At 37.8% G+C, this 27796-nt stretch overlaps 1 protein-coding gene across 2 annotated transcripts in view; it reads left to right on the top strand.

Annotated features, from left to right (window-relative positions):
- Positions 1–163: 163 nt before the first annotated feature.
- Positions 164–27796, top strand: part of RADX (RPA1 related single stranded DNA binding protein, X-linked) — a 28608-nt gene continuing 975 nt past the window's right edge. Inside the window, exons 1-15 of one of the 2 annotated variants that reach the window (XM_063346569.1) lie at positions 164–880; positions 2010–2152; positions 4515–4707; positions 7922–8030; positions 8184–8275; positions 8370–8492; positions 9566–9673; positions 11326–11493; positions 12069–12229; positions 12729–12940; positions 14081–14149; positions 19451–19530; positions 23073–23366; positions 24634–24816; positions 25757–25908. In XM_063346569.1, the coding sequence (XP_063202639.1) occupies positions 277–880; positions 2010–2152; positions 4515–4707; positions 7922–8030; positions 8184–8275; positions 8370–8492; positions 9566–9673; positions 11326–11493; positions 12069–12229; positions 12729–12940; positions 14081–14149; positions 19451–19530; positions 23073–23366; positions 24634–24816; positions 25757–25908 (2691 nt within the window). In that variant the 5' untranslated portion in view covers positions 164–276. The remainder of the gene's footprint in view (positions 881–2009; positions 2153–4514; positions 4708–7921; positions 8031–8183; positions 8276–8369; positions 8493–9565; positions 9674–11325; positions 11494–12068; positions 12230–12728; positions 12941–14080; positions 14150–19450; positions 19531–23072; positions 23367–24633; positions 24817–25756; positions 25909–27796) is intronic. The other variant, XM_063346570.1, reaches the window with a different exon arrangement.

The following is a 27796-nucleotide window of genomic DNA, read 5'->3' as shown; positions in this document are numbered from 1 at the left end:
CTCCCCCGCCACCGCCTGTTTATCACCGGCTGCTCCTCCCACCGTTTCCCCGGGGCCTTCTGCTTCCTCCTTCGCACCCCCGCCCTCGCCCCCGCCGCCGCCTTCCTGTCACCGTCTTCCCTCCCCCTGCGCGACCGTTGGGAGCTTTGAACGGAACGCGGCGCGCGCGCGCACCGGCCCCGGCCCCGCCCCGCGCCATGGCGGCGCCGTGGCTCAGCCGGTGACAGCGGGAGGGCGAGGCCGCTCTCTCCCTCCCCAGCAGCGGCCCGGGCTGTCATGCAGGACCCTACCCCGGAAGGTGCCGGCGGTGGCGGCGCCCGCCCCGACGAGGAGAGGCGGGGGGCGGCGGCGGCGGGGGGTCTGGCGAGCGGCGGGGCCTCCTGGCTGCAGCGGCTCTTTGAGGAAGTGCGGGGCTCCTCCCAGCTAAGCATGGCCCCCGCGGAGCCGCCGCCCCTCACGGTGGCGGCGGTCGAGCGGTACCTGGCCGAGGCGCCGCCGCCGCCCGCCGCCGCCGCCCCGCAGTACTGGTACGACGTGACGCTGGCGGACGGTGCGTGCCAGCAGCGCTGCTACCTAGCGCCGCGCCTCAACGGCCTGGTGCAGCGCGCGCAGCTGCGGGCCGGCGCGCGCCTGCGCCTCAGGCGCTGCTCGTACCTGTACGACGAGAAGCGGCTCCGGTACGGCTTCGTCTGCCTGGAGGAGCTGGAGCCGGCGGGGGGCGGCGGCGGGACAGACCCCCCTGCCCCGCCCCGCCGCCCCCGCCACTGCCCGCCGCCCCTCCGCGGCGAGAAGAAGCACTACCTGCCGCTGTGGAACAACGAGGATCCCTACGGGGACATGTGGGTGGTGGACAAGCCCCAGGCGCAGGTGGACGTCGACGGTAAGCGGGGAGGAGGCGGGTGGAGAGGAAGGGGGTGGAGGGGTACAACCGGCCCAGGGGCAGCCGGGCGCCCTAGGGAGGCCTGGGCTGCTGCAGGCCTCGAAGGCGCCCGCAAAGGTGGGAGGGTGCGGGTGCTTGTGTTGCTTGTGCAGCTGGGCCGAGCTCCCTGGTCAGAGGCGACCCTGCAGTTGCGTTAGGCGCCAATATGAATATGCCATACACATCGCAGTTTACGTGTTTGCGTTACTTTGAGGGTTTTTTTTAAACTTTATGAAACATTGGCTGAAAATATGTAGCTGTGGTGCTTGCGCCTGGTCTTTTGAGGTGTCAGTCATAGAACTGTTATGGTTGGAAGATACCTTTAAGATCATCAAGTCCAACCGTTAACCTAGCACTGCCAAGCTACCACTAAACCATGTCCCTCAGCACCGCATCTACACATCTTTTAAATACCTCCAGGGATGGTGACTCAACCACTTCCCTGGGCAGCCTGTTACGATGCTTGGCAACCCTTTCAGTAAAGAAATTTTTCCTAATATCCCATCTAAATCTCCACTGGAGCAACTTGAGGTTGTTTCCTTTTGTTCTGTCACCTGTTACTTGGGAAAAGAGACCAATCTGCACCTTGCTACAACCTCCTTTCAGGTGGCTGTAGAGAGCAATAAAGTCTCTGCTCACACAAAGACATCTGTTCCAGTGGTAGTCTCTTGGCTAGTCTGTGGGACTGGGTGCACCTGGAAGCTGCCACCCAAAATGCAGCCAGTGCCGAGGGACTTGTGTCAGTCCATGAAGACTAGTGAGGAGAGAGGTATAAGTGTGACTTCTGCAAAATTGTGGTGCCCTTTTAGGTTAACGCCTGTGTCTTTTGTAGTAGCTCTTCTGCTCATCTGTCAACACTTGTGTATCATTTTAAATTAAACTTTAAATTTTCAATTAAAAAACAAAGCTATGCTGTGTGCTGATAGCTCAGAGCAGGATTTCATGGTGAATAATGTCAGTAAATGAGCCTTTTTAAGTGTTAAAAACATTAAGAAAATACATGTGACATCCTGGTCTGTGCACTTTACTCCTGAAAACTTAAATATTCAGTCATCAATGCTCTTTTTTGGTCTTTTTTCTTTAACCTTAGTCTCCAAGCTGACTTCTCTTGGTCAGCTGGAAATGATCTGGAGAAGCAGAGCTCACTTCCATCCACTTCTTGTGAGAGTCCTGCACAAATCTAGACTAAGGTACTACGGAAAACCAGAGAAAAAACTGGATATGCCTTATCAGGTAAAGAGGGATAAATACATAGGTTAACACTCAAACAAATAGCTGTAGGATATTTGGAAATTATTATTCCCATATAGTAAGCATGTAAAGTTAAGATTTATGTTGTAGCTACTTTATATTAAAAATGCTACCTTTACAAAAATGCTGAGCCTTTAGAGTAGGAAATGGTGAATTTAGGGATCATACGTACAAACTTTGGTGGATGTGTTTCAGTTACTAGTTCAGTTGAGCTTTTTGTGAAGGAAGAAAAAAAATTGGAGTTTTTAGTAGCTTAACAGCCTAAGTGTTTCTGGTCTCTCTGTTTGGAAGCTGGAGTTAGTCAGTCTTGTCAAAAAAAAAAACGCAAACAAATTTTAACAATTTGTATCTGCTAATTCTCTCACCTGGTGACTTCCAGATAGATTGTTTTATTGTGAAATTCTTAATGATTTTCTTAATATGTTTTATTTGTGATATTTTTGTGTAGATCTGTTTAGAAATGGAGATAGCAGGTGTGGTGGATTGCTCCCAGCTGGCAACTAAGCACTTGCCAGCTGGTCGTTTGCTCTCCCCTGCCCCGCTCCAGAGGGGTGGAGGAGAGAACTGGAAGAACAAAAGTGAGGAAAAACCCATGGGTTGAGATGAAGACAGTTTAATAAGATGAAGGGGGGAAAAAAACAGTCAAACAAGTGATGTAAAGGCAATTGCTCACCACTTCTGGCCAGCAGACCAGTGCCCAGCCAGTCTCTGAACAAGGGGTACTTTGGGAAGACTAGCAGCCCATTTTATATCTGAGCATGATGTTACATGGCGTGGAATCTCCCCTAGGTCACTTGAGGTCAGTTATCTCAGCCGTGTCTCCTCCCAGCCTCTTGCCCATCCCTAGCTTACTAGCTGGGTTGGCAGACTGAGAAACAGGGAAAGACCTTGACATCGTGCAAGCACTGCTCAGCAACAGCTAAAACATTGGTGTGCTAGTCACAGATCTAAAACGCGGCACTGTGCAGGCTGGTACAAATAAAATAAACTCCAACCCAGACAGACCCCGTACAGCAGGGCAACACTTTACAAAGAGCTCCAATAATGTACATAAATTCCTCCATGGGGAGAGAGAAGTGTGAACCATCTTGATGAAAGGCTGTGATGTTCTCTTATTCCAAGTTTCCATTCCCTTTGCACGTGAAGAAAAATCTGCGTCTTTTTATTGGAGGTGCTTCTCAGTAGACAGTCTAGATGGTGCTCCTAACTTTCATGGCAGTTCATCGGTCATATTTCCTGGTATTAGGTGTAGAATCAATAGCCAGAGCTGATTCAGCTCAAGAAGTTAGAGGAGACAGATTTTACGTGCTTTTTGCTTTATGCATTCCTTTTTTTAGATAGTGTTGTGTGTTGAATTATTCTTATTAGATAAAAACCAATGGGCTAACAAAAGATTCTATGCTTTAATGGTTTACTTTCAAGGATGCATGGTTCATGACTAAGTAGGAATATTAGAATGAACTAACAAGCGTTGATTTGTATAATCTCTTTATTGAACTTGGAATAAGGAAAAGAGGATTTTAGAAGCAGCAAGGGAGAAAAACACATAAGGTGTTAGATATGTTCAAGAATGGTAATATACTAAAGAAAGAGGATGGTAATATGAACAAAAGCTTGAGGTTGACGGATGAATGGATAAAATGAAGCATTTTTGTAGAGCTGAGGTTATATTTTTCAGTGGATTGCTACTTTTTAAGACCATTATAAGACTGTTCAAAAATATTTTTCACTGCCCAGTGATCTGCTCAGTTATGGATTCAAAGTTCACTCAGGTTGAAAAAAAAAATTGGGTAGAAATCTTTGTCATGAGAAGAACTTCAATGAAAAGATAGTGGTTTGCAATGCAGATTGTTTTCTGCATTTATTTTTTTTTGCTTGAAAATCAGACTTGTGTCGTTTTTTGATCAAGAATGTTTAGCAAATGATCCTGTAACATCTCAACTTCCAAAATATGTTTTTCCTCCATGGATATTTTGAAATGTTATTCTAAATACAGCATTCTCGATGATAAAGAAGAATCTTTTCAGTATTGTTTCTTGTGCATGGTGTTTCCCCAACCTCTTCCAAAAAACCTCTTCCAAGAAACTGGTGTTACTTACCATTACTGAGCACTGGAAACATAAGAATTTGGGCGGGGGTAGTTGTGGAAAAATTATTTTGTGGAAATGATGGATTTCTTCAACTCCAGTATTCAGTACAAGTTTTGGAACATACTCTGTGTCCATTTATAATCATCAGAGAAATTGTTAATGAGTCAAGTAGCTGATGAATTATCCAAAATAAATGCATACCAGAATGATGATAAATAAAAGATGAATGTATTTTGTCTCTCTTCTTTCTTTAGGCTTACTTTGAAGTTGCTGATAGTTCAGGCATGATGTCAATGGTTTTGTGGAATTCATTATGTCCTGAATGGTATAACAGTATAAAGGTTGGCACGGTACTTCTTCTTGAACAGTATGCTATCAAAACCAGTTACCCATTTAAAACACAGCCAACCCCAGGGGATTCACAGATGAAGAGATTTGCTACAATTGGTTAAGTATTGCAGAAAACTGTTTTGCGTCAATGAAATATAGCTGTAAAAAAGGCAGCTCTTTATAGAAATAAAATAGAAAGCTATCCATGGCTGAGACTAGTTGTTAAGGTATATATCCTTAAATATTAGCTCTGAAAGGTGTCTTAGCATCCAAGTTCTTATTGTTCCCTGTTTATGTTTGGATCATGTCTACAAAGTTTATTGCCACAATTAGTTAACACCTTTGTTTAAAAAATAAATAAATAAAAACCTAATTCCTGATTTCAAGTTTTGGGGTCATAAAGACCGGCTTCTATCACTGAATTTTAATCTGATTCTACTTCCTGATTCATAATACAGATATCATTTGTGCACTTGCTCACACCTTATTCCAGCTCACTAAAGCACATTGTCACCTCATCTGACTTTAGATTTTAGTGTATATGATCAAAGCCCAGAGTATCTGCAAAGCTCCACTGAATAAAAAGTTGCATTGATGACTGCTGTCTATGCTGAAACAGCAGCACCATGGGAATACACATATGAAGAATATTCCTTGACTATGAGGAAGTATTTTCTTACTTGCAGTTGTTTAGTGTAGCAGATACTCAAGGGAGCTATGCCACAGAAATACAAGTGCTGCAATATAACGACAATAGCCTCTTCAAACTGGATTTGGTCAACTTTTTTCTCTCCTACTTCAATGAACATGAGTTCGTTTCCCTTTTGTGCTTTCATACTCAGAACAAAATGACAGCCAATGCTCAAAAAATTCAAATAACTTCCTTGAAACAAGCAAATATGCATGTTAGTGAAGGATGATGTATATATAACTTATTACAATGACAGTTTCCTAATGCGGTTGCTACAGTGCCTGAAAATAAACAATATTTTCACTGCTAGAAGCAGTGTATTTTCTGCCTAATGTATCTGTGCCTTAAAACCAGATCTTAATGTCTGAAGTGTTTGTGATGAGTTGGCAGGAGAAAGAAATGTTTAGCACGGAATGGAAGTTTGTGACAGAAGCTGCTGATGATTACAAGCTAGCCCTGAAACCAATTATAATTGCCACAAACCCTTTCTTCGGGAAAGGGACAGAATAAAATATGCCGTCTGAGGTGACTTTCTCTATAGGCAAATATCACTTCATTTTAATGCCTTCATTCACACTACACTACTGATTTGTGCAAATGTTAAAGAGATCAAAATGGAAAATTAAGCCAATGGGCTGTAAATGGTAATAGATGTGTAATGGAAGAATTAAAAGTCAATCTATAGTAAAGTGCCATGGTGTATTTTCAGAACGCAGATAAACTGTAGAAATTACTAATTTTCAGTTCATATCAATGCACGTACAGCAAAGGTGGTACTTTTCTCAGCAGAAAGCTCAGTATTTTGTCTTAATATGAACTACCAAAGCATATAATACCATCCATTGATGGATCTTATGCCCATATATCCTGTGAGAAGAGAGTCTAAAGAGAAGTGAATATCCAGAAAAAAGTCTAGAGCAGTTATAAAATCGATTTTATGCAACTCTTGGTATATGGTTGGGTTGGTTTTTTTTGTTCAGCTGAAATGAAATTTAATGCCTCACTAATTACTCCATTAATGTAAATATCTCTGTATATGCCAAATATGGGGCAATATTTCATTTTTTTTAAGCATGCATGAGTGCTCCAAAAGTTCTTCAGCTACTAGTTAAAGCAATCAATTACACTGAGTTGCTTAAGTTACAATTACTTTTTTCCTCATGTATTTCCAATTTGTAATTCCATCGAACCCCAATTTTCCAGTGTTTCCTTACAACCATTCACCTGTAAACCTTGTAAAAATCTATCTGTAGCCTTAACAAGGCCACAAGGGGAAAGGACTTTCCAAATTAAGAGTTCTTGCAAGACAGTATGCTTCTGGCATATTCCTAGGTTTCTGTGAATTGAGTTCTGCATTGCCTGCTTCTGTTTGCAGCTGCAGCATTGTACAACATGCTGACAGGTGCTGTTTCAGGACCTAAAACTTTTGGAGCTTAAATAGTTAGTACCAGCACCTTGAATTCTACTGCCAGGCAACGTGTGCCTTTCACAGATCACTGAATTTATGTGGTACTGACGAAAACTGCTGTTTTGAATAGTCTGTACTGACCTTAGCTTCTGAATCATCCCAGGGTATCGTCCTGAGTTCAGTATATGACTTTCATCTAATCTCAAAGTGACAAAACAATTTGATAAATGCTTTTGATGCATGGGAAAGTGTTGTTTTCAGGAATTTTCTCTGAGTTACTTTCCTAAAACACCATATGCAAAACCACAGTTATCCTCCAAATACATTTCTAGAAAGCAGTAGCCAAAGAAAGTTCTGAAGTAGAGTCTGATTTCAAGTATAACGCCTTCCTGTTGTTGAACCGCTAGGGTGAAGGGCTGTATATAATTATATAAACAATTGTATACATTATTTATACCTATTTAATTACTTTTCTGGGAAACTTCATCAGAATCTGTCTTTTTCATACCAGCAAGATTTGTCTTGTTCTGAGAAAGACAATAGAGTACCACTGGTGTATTTTAGATGCTGAAGACATTGCCCCTGTATTTTTATCTGGTTGCAGAAACCCTCACTTCGCCCAGTGCTCTGCCATGTTTGTTATTCAGCATCTAAACAGTCTGCTTAATTTATTAAATTTTTCAGGTGCTGTAGAACAGACATGGGAAGACCTTTTGTTTTCCTCCACGGCCATAGTGTATTTCTGTCATACTAATAACTGCCTGAGCTGGTATCAGGTGTGGCAGTTCTCATCTGATAATTCTGTTTTCTGTTTTACTTCATTGTCTGGAAGTCAACTTTAGATCTTAGTGACAATGGAGAATGAAGCTAGCGTAAGAAGTACTTTGTATCTAATCAGTATTGTAGTATTTGTTTCTGCTGCTGTTTTTTAAAGTATCCATCTGGATAAAACTAATTGGCTCATGTAGAGAACTGAAAAGTTTAAGATAGCTCAGATTACAAAATTGCATTGTTGAATGCTGTACCTGATTTCCTTACTTTATTTTGATGAAAACATAACATCAGAGGAATTGATTCATAATTTAACAAGCAGTGAGACAAAGTTGAAATACTTCATTTAAGAAACTTCACCCCGGATTTTATGTGGATTTTTTAAGATTTTGGTGTTTTTTTTAAAATTTGTATTCATGCCTGAAATGTTACTGACTTTTTGGGTTTTTTTTCTCTGTTAGAAATCAGCCTTAATGTTCGAGACCCTCCTACTAAAATAAGTATTATTCCAGAAGAAATGGTTAAACCAGATTGGGGATTGCCTGAAGTTAAATATCGGTTTATTACAAGGTAAAATAGAATTTTGTTGGTTGTCAAGCTGGAACTTAAATTTCACTACATTACACTGAATGTTAATTGGAAATGTTTTTTGAAAAGTTTCTGAGAAAGCTTTGTGTTTCATTATTAACTAATACACGCGTTTTTGTTCTGTTTTTGTTTTAGGTCAGAACTGGATGACTTACCAAACAATCATTCCTGTGATGTTATTGGTCTTGTGACGTTTGTAGGAAGAGCTGAACGAGCAAGAAAGAGAGGTTTTTCTATAAATACGACTTTCAGAATTTATCAAACAATTTTTAACTTTCTGAATAAATGCTTATACATTTTTCTTAATATTTGTTTATATAGAACATGGTGAAGACTTCTGGCTGTATCGTTGGGCACATGCCATTGATGGGACCTCAGACCAACCATTCATACTGGAATTATTTGCGACTTCTCAGCCAGAAGTGTTTGAACATATTCACCCAAGTATTCATCTCTCTATAATACTTATTAATATTTATGTGTTTTTCTAGTTGGTTGCTAATTTCAAATTCTGAGTATAATTGCCACTGAATAAAAATTGGCCATGGTTTATCTCCTTAAACAGAAAATAACTGATCAGAAATTAAAATGTAAAAATAAAAAAAATGGTTTTAAGTATTTGAAACCCTTACCATATTGGTGATCTGCCAGTTAGTCTAAACAATAGATGGGCAGCTGGGCCTGGGGCTCACCCAATCTCATTAATTTCAAGCAGAAACTTAAGTGAAGCACCTGTGTCAACATCAGTAGCAAATAAAGAAGGTAGCTGGTCAAATCTATTACTGCTTTTTTCCCCGTAAATAAAAGCTTCATTTCTTTGAATAAATATTTTTTGGACAAACAGCAGTCATCACACAGCTATGTTAGTTATTGCATGTGAGCTAAGAATGATAAATTTCAGACTGGAGCATCCTCAATTAAGGATTTTAAAAGAGCTTTAAATGTTTCTTCTTGCCTTCTTTCTCTTTTCCTCCAAGCACTCATCCTTCCTTTAACAGTGGTTGGTGTCGTGCATTTTTTTTATATCATATGATTCAGGAACAGCTACACAACCCTGTTAAGATTATGGCTGCATTAATCTTGAGTGTTCTGGAGAAATGGCAAAGAACGTCATTCCAGTGTTTAACTGAGATATTAACAGAAGAGTGAGTTTGTATTCTATTTAGAAGTTTTGCAGTGGCATGCCATGATTTCTTGTGCTTTCTGAAACACAGCCATCTAATATCCATATTTTTACTGTTTGTTTCATTGGTATCCTCCTGATGAAGTATCTGATGCTTTAGTCCTAACATGTATGCTGAAATTTCCTTGCGCAGTTATTATATTGAAAATTTAATTACATCTCCATATTGTAATTAATAACGGAGGCTCAATACGTGCTGAACCATTTGTAGGGTCAAGAACTAGTGTCTTGTTTAGAGCACTTAATAAAATTAATCGAGTGCGTGTCAATCTTGGCATTCTAAAATCAATGAAATATCAGGAAAAAACCTGAAGGCTTTTTTTTTTCTCTCCAGTGACGTATTTGGTGTGTACCCAGATGAGAGTGGTACGGGACCTCACTGAGAATCCTTCCAGCACAATTTACCTTACGACTTCAAATGAAAGTCAAATATTCATTACAGGTAACTTAAACTAGTTTTAGTTTTACGTAGTTCTCATCTTATTTCTTTGGAAAGGGTATTTTTGTTTTACAGCAAAATAATCAGTGCATAGTATTAGTTTCCCTGTCAGAAATGACTTTCAGTTAATAATGAAATACCATTGCAAAAAAGAAAAAGGAAAATTGCATTCTTGTGAGGCATTAACGGGTGTATCTCATGAAAAGTACCTAAGTATTATTAGGTTAAGTCATATGTTTATTAATTTTTTCAGCCTGTTTTAATCCTTTGGGAGTGTAGCAATGCAGATTACTGCTTCCTTAAAAACATTAAAAATCACTTGCAGCTTTTCTGGCTTACAGATTTCCTTATTACAAAAAAAAAAAAAGGTATAGTTGTCTTAAATTTATCTTAGCTAATCTTTTTCAGCAAATACTTGGAGAGCTGTTACGTTTCGTCTTTGCCAACCTGCAGGGTCTGATGCAGACCATGTGGTCTGGGAAGGGATGTGGTGCTGGGCTGCACTGAAGAAGCATTCCTTCTAGATGGTCTTGTTTGAATACTCCCGTCTGCATTACAATACACTTTATGGCCCTGTGATGCTGTACACTAGATACCACCAGTCACCATGTCACAGGCAGGACCAGGCACAGCTGTTCATGGTGTATTTGCTCTTGAATCAGGAGGCAGATTATAGCAGTGTTGCAGGCGAGTGATGTACTGACCTAATTGCAAGGGAGTGTAAGATGCAATCGGGGTATCTTCCCTGTGTTTGTTTATCCAGCTCATTTCTTCAGTGTTCCTAACATACCACTCACCCAGTCTGAATCTTTCCGCTGACAAGTAGGAATAGAGAAAAATATGTGCTAAAAAAGTACCTGAGCGTAATCAGTTCTATACACTTGGTCTTTCCTGACAAGCTGGGTAGGATGTTTTGTGCTTAATTGGACTAGCCAAGCAAGCTAGTATTTTTTTTAATATGTTTTTAATTATTTAATTTACTTAATTTACTGAGAGGTTGGGTTTTTTCCTTTGCTTCCCTTCAGTATATTTTTGTGCTTAATTTTCTAATTAAATAGTTAAGCTCTCCTCCACCCTAGCTTTAGTTCATTTTATGTCTGTTTGGGTCCTAAATGAGAACTGCAGCTAGAGTTTGCAAACCATTGGGTAAGATCTAGTTCAGTTCACAGCTTAGACATAGATCTGTTCAGATTACAATTTATTTAATAAAACTTGTATTTCATCCATATCTTTGTTTTAGACCAGCCAACGATGAATACGTAATGATCAGTAACGATTTTTGCTGACCCTATGAATATGATTTATCTGCTCTTTCCTGCTAATAAAACAATTTCTGATCATTTTATTCTTTTGTATGGTCCTGTGAGAAAGTATTCCAGTAGCATTTTTGCTAGTTGTGTTATTTCTTTCTACTACTTAACAGTTTTCTTTCTTTCTACTACTTAACATTTATCTAACTTTCAGTGTCAAATGCAAGTGTTAGTCAAAGAATTCAAGATACTAATTTCATAAAACACTGTTGACTGTCTTTTGTGTTCTCTAGTCCAGTTTTTCTTAATTCATTTTTTCTACATAGTGTTAGGATAGTTTCAAGATGAGAATGGATGGCAGTAATCTGCTTTGGTTTTGATACCTGATTATTTTTGTTTTAAAAGGGTGGCACAAGGGCCAGCCGTACACCAAGGATACCAAAGTGAAAAACTTCATTCAGTGGACTAAAACACAAAGTGAAGCTGATCAAATGAAGAAAACTGTCATTGGCGGCTATTATCCTTTTCCACGACCTCCAAATAACTTTTTGAAATATTGCAAAAACAATAAAGGTATCATACCGTCAAATATCTTTAAGATTTGTAGCCTTGTAACCTTTTTCAGTTCAGTCTTACTCTAAGCATTTAAAGCATCAGTTAAAAAGCAACACAGTTACTATACTGATTACACAAATTTGTAATGTCATTTAAGAAAAACTCCCTTTCATGACTAAATGTGTTACAGGCTAAATCCTCATCTGACAGAAAGTATCATGGCACCAGTAGCTGCAGGAGAATTGTAGCAGTTTACATGAGCTATAGATCTGCCCATAAGTTTTACTCTGAATATTCTGCTAAATCAGAATTTAAGACAGTTATACTGAAAAACACGGTGAATTCGAAATTTCACCTGAAACAGAAATTGTGGTATCTGATAATGCATACTAAAAGATGGTTGTGAGCTAAAAAGGTTTATGGTTTAATTTTATTTTCATGTGAGGTGAACAACAAAAAGATTTAAAATTCTTCAAAACTGTAATTTTGAATCAATTTGATATTTAATAACAAATTATCTTTTGAGTCTTGCATTCAGACATTTTGATATTGTATTTCTTTAAAACTTGTTTACGGAAGTTTCTTTTTTGCAGTTGAGTCAGTTTTGAAAGCTATAGGTGAAACGGGGAAAGAGATTGAAGACTTGCACTACAGAGAGCACAAGCGCATTGCTGTTCAAGGAATAATTAGTGCTATAAGATACATCAGCTGTAGCAGTGTGGCTGAAGAAGCCTCGGGAATGCAACTTGTTCAGGTACCGTGTTTGAGAATTAATGCTATAGCACTTAAGCAACTATGATTGTAATTAGAATGGAGAATTTTGCATTTGAGTTCAGAACCTAGTTACATTGTCTCTTGATTAACTTCATTTTCTATTTTGAGAGTAAAATTTTTGAAAGGCATAATTTAGAACTTCTTAAAAAGCAACGATTCAGTGCTTTTCTGAAAGTGTTATGACAGTCCTCTGTAAAACTACCTCTGTTTAGAAGTTGCTAGTTTGACTGACTGGATAACCTAATGTAAATTAGAATGTGGGAGAGGCAACATACTCTCTGTCACTTTCTAGGCAGAATTAATATGATTAGAAGATAATTTCTGCTAGATATAATGTGACTTTCAGAAGGTAGGGTAAATTGTTTTGTTCCTTTAAAAGTTACTTAAAGCTATTGCTTCCAACTCAAAAACCTGCAAGTTTTAAAGTTTGAAACTTTTGAAACTCTTTGAAACTCTTAAACAATTAACTGTTGTTGCAGAAAGATACTTCAAAGATTCTTGAAAGTTCTGCTATGTCCAAGGAAGACTCTGTTCACAAGGGAAAAAACACCAGCCTTCAAACTGAAGAAGTTAAGTCTTCTCTGGGGCCACATTGCCCTCCTGGGGAACAACATCAGCACCAAACTGTATTGTCAAAAAAGAGTTCAGTTAAGAGAAAGATACCACGCAGATCAAATACAAATGGAGAAAAGTAAGTTCTCTTCATAAACATATAGTGGATCTTCTAAAAAGTGTTTGCAGAAATTAGTTCAGAGCCCAGGCCATAGAAAATATATAAGAAAGCTTTAAAAGCTTATATAGTTCAATCTTGAAAAGGTAGTTAGGTGCTTTTCCTATCATCAGTTGATGACAATTATACTGTTCAGGCTAATGAAGGATTGATTAAAGCAGGTGCCTGGTTTGCAGTGCTCTCCTCTGATTAGTATTTATGCTACTTTGTTATTAATTTCACAGATTTGAAATACAAGCAGTTAATACTTGAACCGTATATAGTTTAGTGACATAGCCATGGAAAAAGCAATAGTTACAGTGGTGTGAGGAAATAAGATTTCTTCACTGAAAATGCAGAATCAGGATCTGTTCCTTAATTTCAAACATACCTTATTTTTTTCCTTCTAGTTAATAGAATGTACTGCATGTAGCTGTAACTTACTGTCAGAGAGGCAAGAAGATGGTGGTCACCTAAAGCCTTGAAATAACTTGTAGTACTATGGCTCTGCTTGTGATTGGATTTCATGAAATTTTATTGCATCTAGATGGGCGTAGTCAGAGGATATCAGTCTGATATAAGGAAATGGAATAAGACAAAATAATTTGCCTTATACATTAGTTTCAAGAGTGAAATACCTGCTTGTATAAGATTGCCCTTTGTTGCAATGTTTGTGCAAAATCTAATATACCTGTACTTAGTATTAAAAACCTGGTGTATACATTGACGGATTTAATGTTGCAAAAATCTAGCCAGTCACATCTTTTTTTTTCTTTGTAGTGGATTTCTCATGTTGTAGAGGGTATATTTTTCTTCTCAACATTTCACATCTAAAAGTCATAATGTAGCAAGAGGGTGGGTATCCAGAATATTTTGAGGGAAAATGAGATGAAATGTAATTAGGATTGAATGAAAACTTAAGACTAAGAAAACCCTGAATAGAAGTTCTGTCTTGGCAGTGTTGCAGCAAACTTGTTAGTGGATTTCCATTCCATAAGGTAAATTCCAACATTTGAGTGTCTTAGGTTGATTCTGCCTGAAAGAAAAACATGCATGTTCTTTGCTTTGTGTATTTCCATTTAACTAACTACTGTAAAATAATGGTGAATTTCCTACTTTAAGGGGAAGTGCATCTGTTACTCCTGTATCATCTTACCCCTATTTCACACGGTCTGCAAGAAGAAAATTTGGGTAAGTCATGTGAAGTTAGTTATGTTAAATAGTTGCAGTGATGAAACAAAGATATTTGAAGACAAACTTTTACAGGTCAAGAATCTGTATGGAAATGAAATGAAAGAACAAATCAGGGTAAAGTTTAATTTTTTCTGTTCAATTATTCTGTACTGATTCCAGTTCAAATACATTGGATTATTTTATTCTGAAACATAATTTTGGCTGTGTTATTAAACATATTTTTATATTGTTACTAGTGCCATTTAGGGAATATATAGTAACAGGGGTCCATAATGGTAAGCAGAGTAATATAGTAGTTTTTGTTTCAGAGAGATTACAGTTTAAGTAGCAAAGCCAGAGGTAGGAGGGAGGGATGCTTCATTAGCCAGCAGAGTGAACAATGTAGTAGCATTAATGGATTTGCTAGTGGAGGTTGAGCTATACAGCATCCTCGGTGCTACAGAGGTGTAAGTATAGTTGTCCCTGAGAAGCCACCTGGCTCCTTCCACTGCCTAACACTCAAGTCTTTCTTGAACTCCATTTGGATCCAGAGAAAGATTTAAGAAAAAAACAAACAAACAAAAAAACAACCAAAAAACCACAGGTAGGAATTTCAAATCCAGAGCCCTGATAAGTGTGGAACCTAATGAAATAACTGCAAATGGGAAATTACTCAGAGAACTGAATGTAACCGTTACTGTTATTAGTCTGGGGTAAAATGCTACTTTCCTTCATGCGTTTTGTTTAAGGGCCATAAATTCATATAATTTGTTCCAAACACAGTGTGTAACTTGAATGTTTGAACTCTTTGGTGTCAGTAACTTCGGATGTTTGGGTTTGTGTCATGAGAACATATGCCCCTCAGTTGCCACCTTAGTTTACCTTTAGCACCTCTTCCCTCCCCACTGAAACAATGAATCATAGCGCTAGGGATAGAGCAACAATAGTAATGATGGAGTTGATCAGTTGTTGTTGACCATTCTGCCAGTATTACTGCCCTACAAGCATGTCTATTTTCTTGAAAAAACATTTCTTGGAAGCTAATTTGTAAAAGCTTTTTCTGTGGGATTTAGCAGGCTCTTTTCAGCCACGTGTCTCTTTTTTCCTCTGGTCCTCTTGGTAGATCCTCCATTTTCTAGGGGAAATGGTTGCCTGGCTCTGCAGGCCATTTATTAAAACTGTGACACCTTGCTTTAAGGTCACATCTCTGCAGGTGGTGCAGGAGTTTGCAGGGACTTGTGGCACAAATCCATAGGAAAATAATTTTTTTTTGAATGTGAAGTTTTCTTTCATTTGCTGAGAAATGTTCAATTTTTTCTTGGGGGTGGAGGGTGGGAAGAATTTCTCCCCATTTCCTGAAAGTAAGAAAAAAGTTAAGGCATGTTTACTTTGTTCTCTGCTTTTCTCAATCTGCTACTCTCCTCGCTACCTGTGTGTCCACTCTATCCCATTAGTGCTAGAACCCCAACTAAAGGAGGAGAAAGTCTGTGTTGGATTATGGAAAGCTGTTTCACTCTATATAATTAAAAGGTAACTTGTGTATTTCTGTAATTAACTATGAAGTTGTGCTGAGTTCTCCAAATTGCAGAAGAAAAATAGAAAGTTAGCCTGACATACCTTAAAAGTGCATTGTTTTCTGTTCTGTTGCTTAGAAGTAGCAGAATGTCAGCTCTCACTGAAATATTTTAATACATTGATAAAATAACAACAATAGAGATATATTTTTAAGTACATATTCTATCGTAAATGATTTTGCATCAAGTATTTTGTGCAGTTTTTTCAGCATGTGGTTGCATTTTTTAAGTTTTTTTTGGTTTTTAAGGCTTATTTTAAGGCTCTTTATTGACAACCTCAGTTCCTATGTTTCTGAGGTAACTTATTTGTCTGATTACTAAGGGTTTCAGAAAGAACAAGGTAAGAGAAAACTGGTTAATTTAACTGTTGATATTTATATCCTTGCTAGGAGAGACATTCAACATAAATGTACTTTTAAGCATTTCATATACCCCAAAGTAGTTTCATTGATAGTTTATTGTGAATGAGGAAAGATCAGGAATTTTAGAAAGGCTTATTTTTATGTGGAAGTGAAAAAAACCACAGTAGTTTTCATAGCATTTTAATCTTTGCAAGTTTAGCACTGCAGTTACCATGGAGTTGCTCATGCACTACACGCTCACACCCTACACTGCTTGAAAGTAACTTTGTATGTTTCTGTCCTTGCAGTTTCACTTCTAAATGTTTATGTAATATAGACCCTTTTCTCCTTTTTCCCTCCCCTTTGATGAGAACTAAGGGATGAGGATTCTGTAATACGGGGAAATTCAGCTTGAGGTTTGCATGACTGAAAGTTTTCACGGAATTTAACGTTTTCTTCAGACCCCGTTTTTACATAAATCAGAATTTTTCAGGGAGAAATTGGTAGATATCAACAATCAGTTTGTGTAGACTTGTCAAATTATTGTAGAAGGCTGTTTGGTTACTCTGTTACTTGCTGTGGTAGAGGCGTATACCATAATGGTGTCATGACAGTATTTCAAACCTGTCTATTAATAAGGTTTTTACCAGTTAGATCAGTGAGCAGGTATTTGGTTTTGTTGTTTTGAGGCACTTTAATACCTTGCATCATTTGGGCATGGCTACAAGTTGTAACTATTTTCTTTCTCCTTTTTTTAATCACATTTAGTCCCAGTGCTTAGGAAATAGGTGTGAGGCACGAGAGATGCTTATTTTCCCAGTATTTTCCAAAAGTATTAATCTGCCATCTATTTTGATGAATGTTATTTTTGTTGACAATACTTAAAGTGAAATGTCTGAAATGGTGAATTCCGGTGTATCTGGAAGTACTGAATAAAGGCTGTTTTTCAAGTGTCCCTCTGTGAAAAAGGGAGCCTGCAGAATGCGGGCTGAAAATAGCAAATTTGGCACGGCACAAGTTCTCATAAAGCTGGCATAGGCAAAATAGGAATGTGAGTGTTTTGGTGTACAACAGCCACAGCATATTGCAGTAAATGGAAGGATTTGGGTTTTATCAGGTGGCTTGCAGACATGCTGGCAGAGAAGCATATAAATTGTGTGTCTGGACAAGTAGGTTTCCCTTAGGAACCTAGCTCAAGTTATGCTGTACACACATCCAGCACAAAGCAGTCCCGTAGGAGTAACACGTCAAGCAGGTAGGAGAAATCATCCCAGCTAGAAATCCATGAAAGAAGTGGGGGAAAATTGTGACAAGTTATTTTCATATTTTTCAGAGGCTCTACTACCTCTGAATCAGAGCCTATTCACCTCCAAAACTAGACAATTTTAAAAGAAAAAGACACCGTTTCAATAATATTGACTTGCCATCAATCTGACTTGGTTTAATCCTCTGCTTTAATGAAGAGGGAAGTTGGCATGTATCTAACTTGACGCGTTGATTTCTGAGCAAGCGTTTCCTAACGTTGTGCTAGATTTTCATGTCTCTTGTTGGGAAATCCAAGTCTTGAAAGTGAGAGTTAGTTTTGTGGGCACTAATTTTTAATTACACTAATTTTGTTAATATTTTGAAAATGTCTTCTAATGGCTTGAAAATGTATTCACATAGCTGGTATATAAATGTTTAATTTATTCTTATACATATAGAGTAATTACTTTCCACGATGGTTCTTGTAAAAGGAATTAATTCCTCATATGATACTATTTTCATGGAAACATTCTTTTATCTAGAAATAATACCATAGGAAGCACAATGAAATTACTTGAAATACCATTTCAGAATGGTAAGAGACAAACTTCCCTGCTGCCTTTCATCAGAAAACGTAAAAATACCACACCATAAACTTAGATCTGACATCTTGCATGTCTGTTTCTGAGGTTGCCCTGGACCCCAAAATTTGAAACATACTTCAGACTACAGAGTCACGTAGAAGCACATACAAATTTTCATTTACCAACATTTTCGACACAACTCTGCTCAGAAGCTTGGGTGGGGGGTGGGAAGCAAGTATGGTCATGGTGTTTTGAAGTTTTCTATTTGGCAGCTTTTTTTATTTACAAAATGAGGTGGCTAAAACCTCAGTTGCGCAGTTTGTGCTGCTTAAGTGAGGATTCTTTCTGCCTAGAATTAGAAATCACAAGAAGATCACTCCAGTACTTAGCCCACACCATGATGATAGTGCATTTCATAAAATACAATTTAATACTTAAAACCCACAATGTATTTCCCTTTATCTTTTCACTGGATTTTAGCTATTTTCCATTTGCTATGAAACATTGACATGAAATTTTCAAGATATATCCTATTATGAAATGGGAAAAATTGGTAAAAAAATATGTAAATCCTTATGCCTGAAATACTGAATGTCTCACTAAATACTGTTTTCATCTTTTTTTCCTTTTCCGCTCTCTGTATATTGTCCCTGTGTATTTGCTGTTACAGTATTTTATTAGTAACTACTTTGGTAGTCTGAAATTTTAATGGTACCTTAACAAAGTCTTGCCTTTGTCTCAGTCGTTTGTGATGTGAGATAATCAAGATAGTCTTTTTCCTAAGTTTATTCAGACATCATGATGAGTTTATAATGAGCGTAATGGAGCAAAAAAAGGAATAAATGGGCCTAAGAGCTTATTTTACCATGTTATCGCTGCAGAGTATCTGTTACATTTTTCTGCCGCATAATATCCTAGGTAATTCATTAGAGATTGTTAGAGAACAGTTGCTTACCATTAATTCAAAATTTTGTGGTTAAAAATGGAAGTGTAACAAAAATCTGGTTTGCTTGATTGATTGTTACAGCTGGGTAGTATGTTCAAAGGAAAAAAAATATTTGTAATCTCTCTATCATTTTGGCTTCTGGAGTGATGACGTGGTTTATGCTTTGATTTTGACTGCTGAAGGGTGCTGATATGAAAGGGCATCAGCATGCTGTGCAACCGTTTTTTTAGAATCAAGTCGTAAACCTGTTGTCCGTATCTGATGTTCAGCTTTTAGTGTCACACATGCTATTTCAATACGTGCCCAGTAGAGGGCAACAAACACTGTTTTCTGAGCGTAAAATACTTTTCTGCCTACTTTATAAAGCAAAGAAATACAGCAGTTCTTGTCCTAAGCTTTTCAAAAACTGATTTACTGAGCGTAGTAGGTGTCATTATGTCAAGCTGCTATATTACATGTCCCGTGATATAAAACCAGGTACTAGTGCTTACTCATTCAAGCTTGTGTCATTTATCACTAGAAATCTGTTAAGGTTTGAACTTCTGCTGCATAGTGTTTGAGATTAAATAGGTTTTAAATATATATATATATATACACACACACACACACTATAACTTTCTTTTTTATAGCTTGAGTGAATTTCAACATGAAGAGTTTGTGCAAGATAAAAATGGACAGGCTGTATCAGACAGTGTACAGTACAGCACAGGTATGTTGCAAATAGTTGTTACATTAACCTTAGGAAGTTTAAGCTTACTTCTTGTCTTCAGGTCCAGAACACGCAGCAAAGATATCCTCATAACCCTTTTTTGTCAAGACAGCTCTTCTGTACATCTGGCTGCATCAACCTCTAGGGAGCCACTGTACCGATGTATTGTTAATGTCATTCTGCTCAGTTGTATCCCTGCTGTGTTCTAAAGGATGGCTGGAAGAACAGCGTCGGGCTGTTTCCCAGTATGGGGAATAAATTCTCAGTGTTGCTTTATGCAAATTTTAAGTTAGTTTTCTACCTCGGAAGCACTTAGCAGCATAAGACCTCTCGTTTTCTGTTGGCAGTTTTCTTGCATGTGATAAAATTGTCCTCCTCCAGCAATGCAGCCCCAAAGTTATGCGAGTACCTTACTAAAAAGACAAATACAAGATGTGGGAGGCAATGAACGAAACATACAAGCCAGTAATAAGGAATAAGGATGATGTTGTTTGATTTAGGGATTTTTTTTTCTGAGTTATTGTTATTAACTTTTTCCTTTCTTCCTCTGCAATTGAAAAATAAAGTTGTGCAGTTAGTTTCTTGATATCTATTTTTGGATGAATGAAGAAGTCTAATTTGTTAGTTGTTGTTTTGTGCAGCTTGGTCTGTTTTTTATTTCACGCAAAAATTTAGACATGTTTTCCTCTTTTCAAAGCTGACTGAATATACTCTGAGTCATGTAATTTTATCTAAAAGTTTGTCTACTGCTAGCATCTGTCCCAAAATTATCATCTGCCATTTTTCTTCTATGTACAGCTATATTATGTATAATGTTGTCCATCCTTTTATTTTTGCAAGGCAGCAGTTCATCTTAATTTAGTAATGACCTCAATAGGTTTTCTTTGTAGCCTATTAAGGATGATCTACTCCATTGTGCTCCTTTAAAACAATAGAAATGACAGTGAAATTTCCTGAATGTTTAATATATTAAGAGACTGAAATGACGAGGAAACTTTCAAATTGGAGAAAAACTTGTACAGGTAACTGTTTAAAGTGAAGTTTTATTCCAGAGAAAGAGCAGCCTCATGTACTATGTAGAGATCTGTTGTTCAAAAGTAAGAAAACATATCCATAAGCAAGTGTGCTAAGTAATTATTTTATTGGTTGTTACTCTTAGGTGAAATTTCTTTTTGCCTTTAAAAACAAGAAATCAAATTAAGTGTTCTCACCTGAAATTATTTTTACAGGAATTTCTTGCAGCTCTAGCGTTTATTGCGCTATGCTGTTACTGTCCTTAGAATTGTTGGGGTATCACGTAGATCTCATAAAATGAACGCATGTATGTGAAGATGTACCGTGAAATACAGGCCTCAATTTTTTGACTGCATTAGATACTTTGCATTAGATACTTATATTTAGATACTTTTATTTAGATGTTTATATCTAAAATACAGCTATATTTAGCAACTTTTATTCTTAAATTAAGATATCATTTACATTGATATTTCCTCACTGCATGTGAAACCCTATTTAACTTCAATTGGTTGTTATTTTGAGTGCAGTCCAAAATAAATGAATTAATCTCTCATCTAATGTAAATATGCAGTAATTATGTGATTATGCTAGTAAATGTAGCTACTAAACATATGAACATATTTTTCTCACAGTATTAGTGTCAATTTTCTTTAAATTCACTGTCCTGTGTTGTCTAATTCCATGCAGCAAGACTCTTATTTCCCTTCTTCTTGCATATGTTGTACCAAGTTTCATAGGATCAGAGAATCAGTGAATGACAAGTTGGAAGGGACCTCAAGGATCATCTGGTCCAACCTTTCTCAGCAAAAGCACGGTCTAGACAAGATGGACCAGCTCCCTGCCCAGATGAATCTTACAGGTGTCCAATGTTGGGGAATCCCCTGCTTCCCTGGGGAGATTATTCCAATGGCTGATTGTTCTCATCTCCCCAGGAGTAACTTGTGCCCATTACCCTTCTTTTTTTCCATGTGACTCCTTGTAAAAAGAGAGTCTCCATCTTCTTTGTAGCCACCCTTTAAATACTGGAACATGGTGATACGGTCTCCCCTAAGCCTTCTTCTCTCAAGGCTGAACAGACCCAGTTCTCTCAGCCTTTCCTCCTATGGCAGGCTTCCCAGGCCTTTGATCATCTTGGTGGCCCTTCTCTGGACCCTTTCCAGCCTGTCCACATCTTTTTTGTAATGTGAGGACCAAAACTGAACACAGTATTCCAGGTGCAGCCTGAAAAGCGCTGAGTGGAGTGGGATAACGACTTCTCTGTCTCTGCTGGTGGTGCCTCTGTTGATGCAACCCAGCACCCTGTTGGCTTTCTTTGCCACAGCAGCACGCTCATGTTGATCTTGTTGTCCACCAGGACCCCCAGGTCCCTTTCCGCAGAGCTGCTCCCCAGCCAGGTAGATCCCAGCCTGTGCTGCGCTCCTGAATTATGTTTTTCCCAGGTACAAGACCTTACATTTGTCCTTGTTGAGCTTCATAAGGTTCTTGTTAGCCCATCCAGGTCTTCCTGCAGGGTGGTTTTCCCTTCCAAAGTGTCCAATTCCCCACTCAGTTTGGTGTCATCAGCAAACTTCGTCAGGGTATACCTGATCCCATCATCCACATCACTTATGAAGATACTAAACAGGGTTGGGCCCAGTATTGATCCCTGGGGGACCCTACTTGTGACAGGTTGCGAGTTTGAAAAGGAGTTATTTACCCTCTGGGTACGGCCTGTCAGCCAGTTCCCCACCCACCACACAGACCACTTGTCGAGACCAGAACACATCAGCTTCTCTAGGAGGAGGCTGTGAGGAACAGTTTGTCTGTGCACATTCTGGTTTCTTCATTTTTTTAACATCCTGGTACTCCATCATAGCAATTATGACACTAAAAAGAAGTAAAAAAGTATACGTTCATAGAGGAATGTTGGGGTGGATAATGTACCCATTTCAGAAGGCTACTTGATGAGAAGTTGTTTCACAGGAGATGAAGGAGATAAAAGGCTATACTGGAAATATTTTGAAACAACCTTTCGGATAAGCTCAAAAGGTGGGGTTTAACACTCACCTTCAAAATTGGAAGTGATGGTTATATAAGCTTTTACCATTAACAATCCTCAAGTTACATGTAATAGGAAAGAAGAATAGAGCTATCATTAACTGGAGCAAGAAATTTGAAATGTAACATAGTCCTCAATATAAGCATATAGTTATTGTGCAAGGGATGGAAAAGTTTACCTTCACTTGTACCCATTTAAAACTTGTTTTCATGTTTTCTGGCTGTTCATTTAACAAGTTCCGTGCTCTCCAAAAACAAGCCATGATGGTGCTCTTCAGTGGTGAAATAAGGTTTTTTTTAAAGCAAGTCTAGCTTCAAAGGTTACCTCACACTCCAACCCTAGTTTAATTCATTGCGTTGTATGTTTTGAACATTCTGCCATGTCTTCATAATTGAAATGTTCTAATGAAAATATTTCTCATCTAGCAGAGAAGTGATACAATTCTATGACGATATAAGCAACTAAATATTTTCTGTGTTTATAATAGATCGAGAAGGAATGAATGATATGCCCGAAACTGCAGAGACTGGAAGAAGTTGTGATTCATGGCAGAGTGACCTGTGGGCACACGTGAAAGACAAGTTAACGAAGTATTTGCATCACAGTACAATTTTCGCAGAAAGCATCCCACGTAAATTTGATTATGTGCACAAAGACTTGCTAATGCAACAGTACAATCTTCATGCAGCAGTGCACCAACCAAAAGAAACCAGAACTGATAAAAATATCAACGAGTTTAAAAGTGCCAGTGGCCTTGGGTATTATGAAGTGACAGTTCTGGGTAAGTATTTGGTAGCTCGATTAAGCATCTAAAAAAGGTGTAAGATCTTAGCTCTTTGCTGTGTTGAGAATGACTTGAAGGTCTGTTAGAAACTGAATGGATTTCTCTAAATAAATCAGTTGATTCTGAGTATTTTTTTGAAGTTGAAAAAAGTGATTGACACTTTAGATTTTTGTTAGAGACCTGATTTATAATAATTTTTTACTGGAAAGCTGTAGTTCTCATTAAAAATACCTGTAAATGAAATGACTGAATATCTTGTTTCTTGTATAACTTTTCATATAATTGCAATTTTGTGTATGGGTTTATGTGTATCATTTGAAGAATGTGTGTAGTCCTTAAGCTATTGATTATTACACTTAGAGGTAGGTCCTGTTCACTAGTTAAGCAGTCTGACATCATCAGGTCAGTTATTAAATTGCACTTGATTGTCAGCTGACTTTCCTGATGGAGAGGTGTTCATCAGAAACAAGTTAAGTGTTCTTAAAGGGAAAAGGACAACTACAAATGCTTCTTTTGAGCTTTATTCTCATGGAGTTGTGTTTTTGAGTACTGTTGCTCTTAAAGTGCCTTTCTTCCATGCTAGAAAATTGAGAGCTGTATTTTAGCCATACTCATCAACTGCTCTCTGCTGCTTCTGGTTAGCACAAAGCTCACTTGATTGCTATTTATTTGTTAAAATATAAATATGCAAGTTGATGTGTATCTGTTTGTCCCCATTAAAAGGAGAAGGAAATTGCCTACCTTAACGATGCTTATGTTAAGTTCCCATAATTTAAAAGTTTCCATTATTTGCTAAGGGAAATTTCCAGAGAAGGTGTTGAGTATTTACAGATACTAGAATCCTGGGACTTACAATATAATATTCAAGACAAAAGCAGAAGTAGTGCATTGCATACTGCATAGATACATTGGTTATAAAATTAATTTCTCTGTCCTTGTAGCAGTGATAAAGTTAGAAAGGAGTGTGAAATGGCTTCCAATGTTGGTTTCATATTTTCTGAGCTAACAGCATTGTTAGCCTTAAATCACAGTATGTTATAACATCGTATCAATTTGAATGTGCTTATGTATAAATATATATACATATATAGAGAGAAATGTATTTTTAGACATCAGTCACTAATTAATGGGCAAAGAGCAAGTAAACAAAAATCAGGGTTCAGCCTGCAATAATTTAGGTTTTTACAAAAAAGAAGAAATGGTGCATGAAGTTGCTAATGGGTTGAAGATGAAGTTTTGGCTAACAAATATTTTTTTTCAACAGGTATAAACCACGATATAGCAATAGATGTTGCGTTTCTTCCACTGTTTTGTCCTGAAGATCCCCACTTATTTCAACTAGAAGACATTCAAAATGATACATTATTATCTTGTATGAGTTGCATCTCTTCATGTCAGCAGAAGGCCACTAGCAACGGAAGGCTTTGTGACATGTTTCCACTTTCAAGTGAGACTGGCTTTCATTGACTTTACTCATTTATTATTTCTTGTTTTATCTTACAGTGCAAGAGTTGGTCCTCTATAGAAATCTCTGTTGTAGGTCAGGCATTGTTCACCTCTTCGGTGAAAGATACATGAATTCTATGTGACCACCTTTAGTAAATAAATGTAATACTGAATTTTCAAGGCAGTTTGTACTGGAGCTGTTCTCATGCTCTGAAGATAGTATTTTAATATCCAAACCACAAGCTCCTAAGTGACGTAGATAGTGTTTGCAGTTATTTGTTGATGCAAAATTATACTGACATAAAAGTCAGTATATGTGGCTTGAGCATGTGAATATTTGGCTTTATCTGCTTCAAAATAGAGTGGAATAACTGTCAATCAGTCAATCCATTTCACTGATGTCACTTTGAACAGCTGCTTTAACACAACAACCTACAGTGCCTATAAACTGAACTATTTGCCTGCTGTGGAATTATTTTCCTTATCCTTATTCCCTATCATTACTCCATAATCCTTTTCAGATTATGCTTCTAATTACTGTCACCAAATATGGTGAACACTAATAACGTCTGTCATACTGCAAAGTGCTATATAAGCATCGCGTTTCCTGCATGTTTGTGTAGACAGACCTGATTTAATTTAAATATATCTTTACTTTTCCTCGAATAATACTATGAAATCTGAGAATCGCTAATGGTTAAGTAATGAATTCAGATGTTCCATATCTAAGTTCTGATACTGTCATTTCTAGTGATGGAATTTACTAATAGATTCCTACCTACCAAAAAAAAAGAATCCCAGTAGGCCAGGATTTAATAGTTAGAGTGAGGTTTTTCACTGAATTAAGGTTGAACATACACACACTACTGCATGGAAAACAATGTCAATTCAGTATACCTTTTTTCTGTATGGTTTTTAAAGTGTATTTTCTTAACTTCTAGATGAAATCGTAAAAGCAGCGATGGATCTAGATGGCAAACATGTTGTCTGCATCTTGGACATCTGTCACTTGGGTGATGATAAGGTAGAAGTCTTTCTAAGCAAAATCTACAAGACTGTGGAACAACCTGGTGTGGACCCAGTGGAATCCAGTGTAATTTAATAACTTATTTTTCAAATTTATGTTGTTCAAAAGGAGGGAAATAAAATTGCTGTAACGTGAATACACCCTCTACACTTTGCACTTTTCTAGAACTAGCAGACACAAACATAAAATTATGATCCTTAGAGCAATTGTAATGGTCATCCATGTAACTGAGAAGGATGACTGTTCCCTTTATTTTTCTGCAGTCTTGAAATGGATTACACAACGTCTTGGTCACTTATGTTCAGGAAGGATGAATAGTTAATACAGTAAGCTTATCTTTTGATAGGATACCATGGAGTATGATTGTCATCTCTCTCTCTCTGCCTGTGCACATACATGCAGGGGAAATGTGTGTATCAGGGTGGGAACTGAGAAGAGAGGCAGGCTTTCCCAATATTAAAGGCAATGTTTGCAAAAGAATTAACTGGCTGTGATATAAATTTAGTCTGGAAATTAGAATAATTTTTAGGATTAGAGCTGTTATGTTCTATGAGGTACTAGTAAGCTTGAAACTTACTGTGTTTGCGAAAGTGGTTAAATACCATTCTGCTTTTAGTACTGGGGACTGGACTCAGTGATCCAAGAAGCCACTTTCAGTTCTTTTTACTTGAGCAAGATCAACCGTTCTGTTTTTATGTGTCTGCTTTCGTATATACAGTGTTGGGTAGTGAATGTAGCACCCAAAAGTTTTTAACATATTTTATTTATTAATAAAAAAATAATGAAATATTTAAAAAAAAAAAAAGAAACTTTGTTAGTGGAACTTGCTTCTAGCTTTGCAAGAGAAAAACGGTCTTTAAGGAGTGCTTAGCATGGCAGGATACAGTGTGTTACACCATTAGGGTTTTTTCTGTTGATCACTGCTATCCTCTTTCGTTTTAGTAGTAGCTGTATTCTGAGTGCATGAAAGAGCTCAGAAGCTGTGAGAAGCTGCTATTTCCACAAGAGCAAGAGATTCTGTAAAACCCTGTCAACTTTTTGCCTAGATACAAAGTAGCAGCTGGCTCCTGCTGAGTTCAGAGCCAAGTCCCAGTTTTTCCTCCTGTGTCAAACAACCTCAAATCATTTGTGCAACTGGATCTGTAGGAAATTATTCTCAAGCAGGAGCTTAAACACATTGCTATTTGACAACTTGTCCATGTGAAATGCTGGTCTCAGCTCAATTCTTTGAGAAGACATGCTTGCATTATGGAAGCTTGCCAATTAAGTTTTACCATTATTGACCAAAGCCCATAGAGTTAAATTATAGGAACAGATTTATTCTTTTGTGAAACACTTTTAGGCACATTTTAACAGCATGTTGGTAATTGTGGAGTATCTCTTTCAACTCATAGCTCACTCTTCTGCCCTGGGGACAGTGGACTTCGTCTTAAAGTACTTAAATTCTGTACTCTGACTCCAGTTAATGGTAATTGAAGGAGAAACGTAACTGTCTTTATTATAGTACAAGTTCAGATAAAAACTAAAAGCCTGTTAAGGCTAAAGAAAATGACAGAGTTATTCTGTCTCTCTAGTGTGGTTTACAGTTTAAAAATGTATTCATGAGAAAAGTTTAACTGAAAAGTAAATTAAATGTGACTATGTATTGTACGATTGTATTTTGTATGGATCTTATAGTATTGGTTCTAGAGCAATGTTTGTCAACCATGCCTTTGAGAGTACCTTATAACCTTGCCACAGAAAGCAAATGAAAACATACCAACCCCAGAAGAGCACAGCGTTGCTTGCAATATGTTACTTGTGTAATTTTGTTCCTTCTGGGTAGGTGAAGGTTAGAGGCCATTGCTCTAGAATGAGATTAGCACCAGCACTTCCTATACCAAACTGAGCCATGCTGACTGTGTCAGCCAGTATTTTTTATTTAGATATACTTCAGATCGAAGTCTAATTTTAA

Source organism: Chroicocephalus ridibundus, chromosome 9, assembly GCF_963924245.1.
Source record: "Chroicocephalus ridibundus chromosome 9, bChrRid1.1, whole genome shotgun sequence".
Classification (NCBI taxonomy): domain Eukaryota; kingdom Metazoa; phylum Chordata; class Aves; order Charadriiformes; family Laridae; genus Chroicocephalus; species Chroicocephalus ridibundus.
This window is presented reverse-complemented; position numbering and strand designations above follow the sequence as displayed.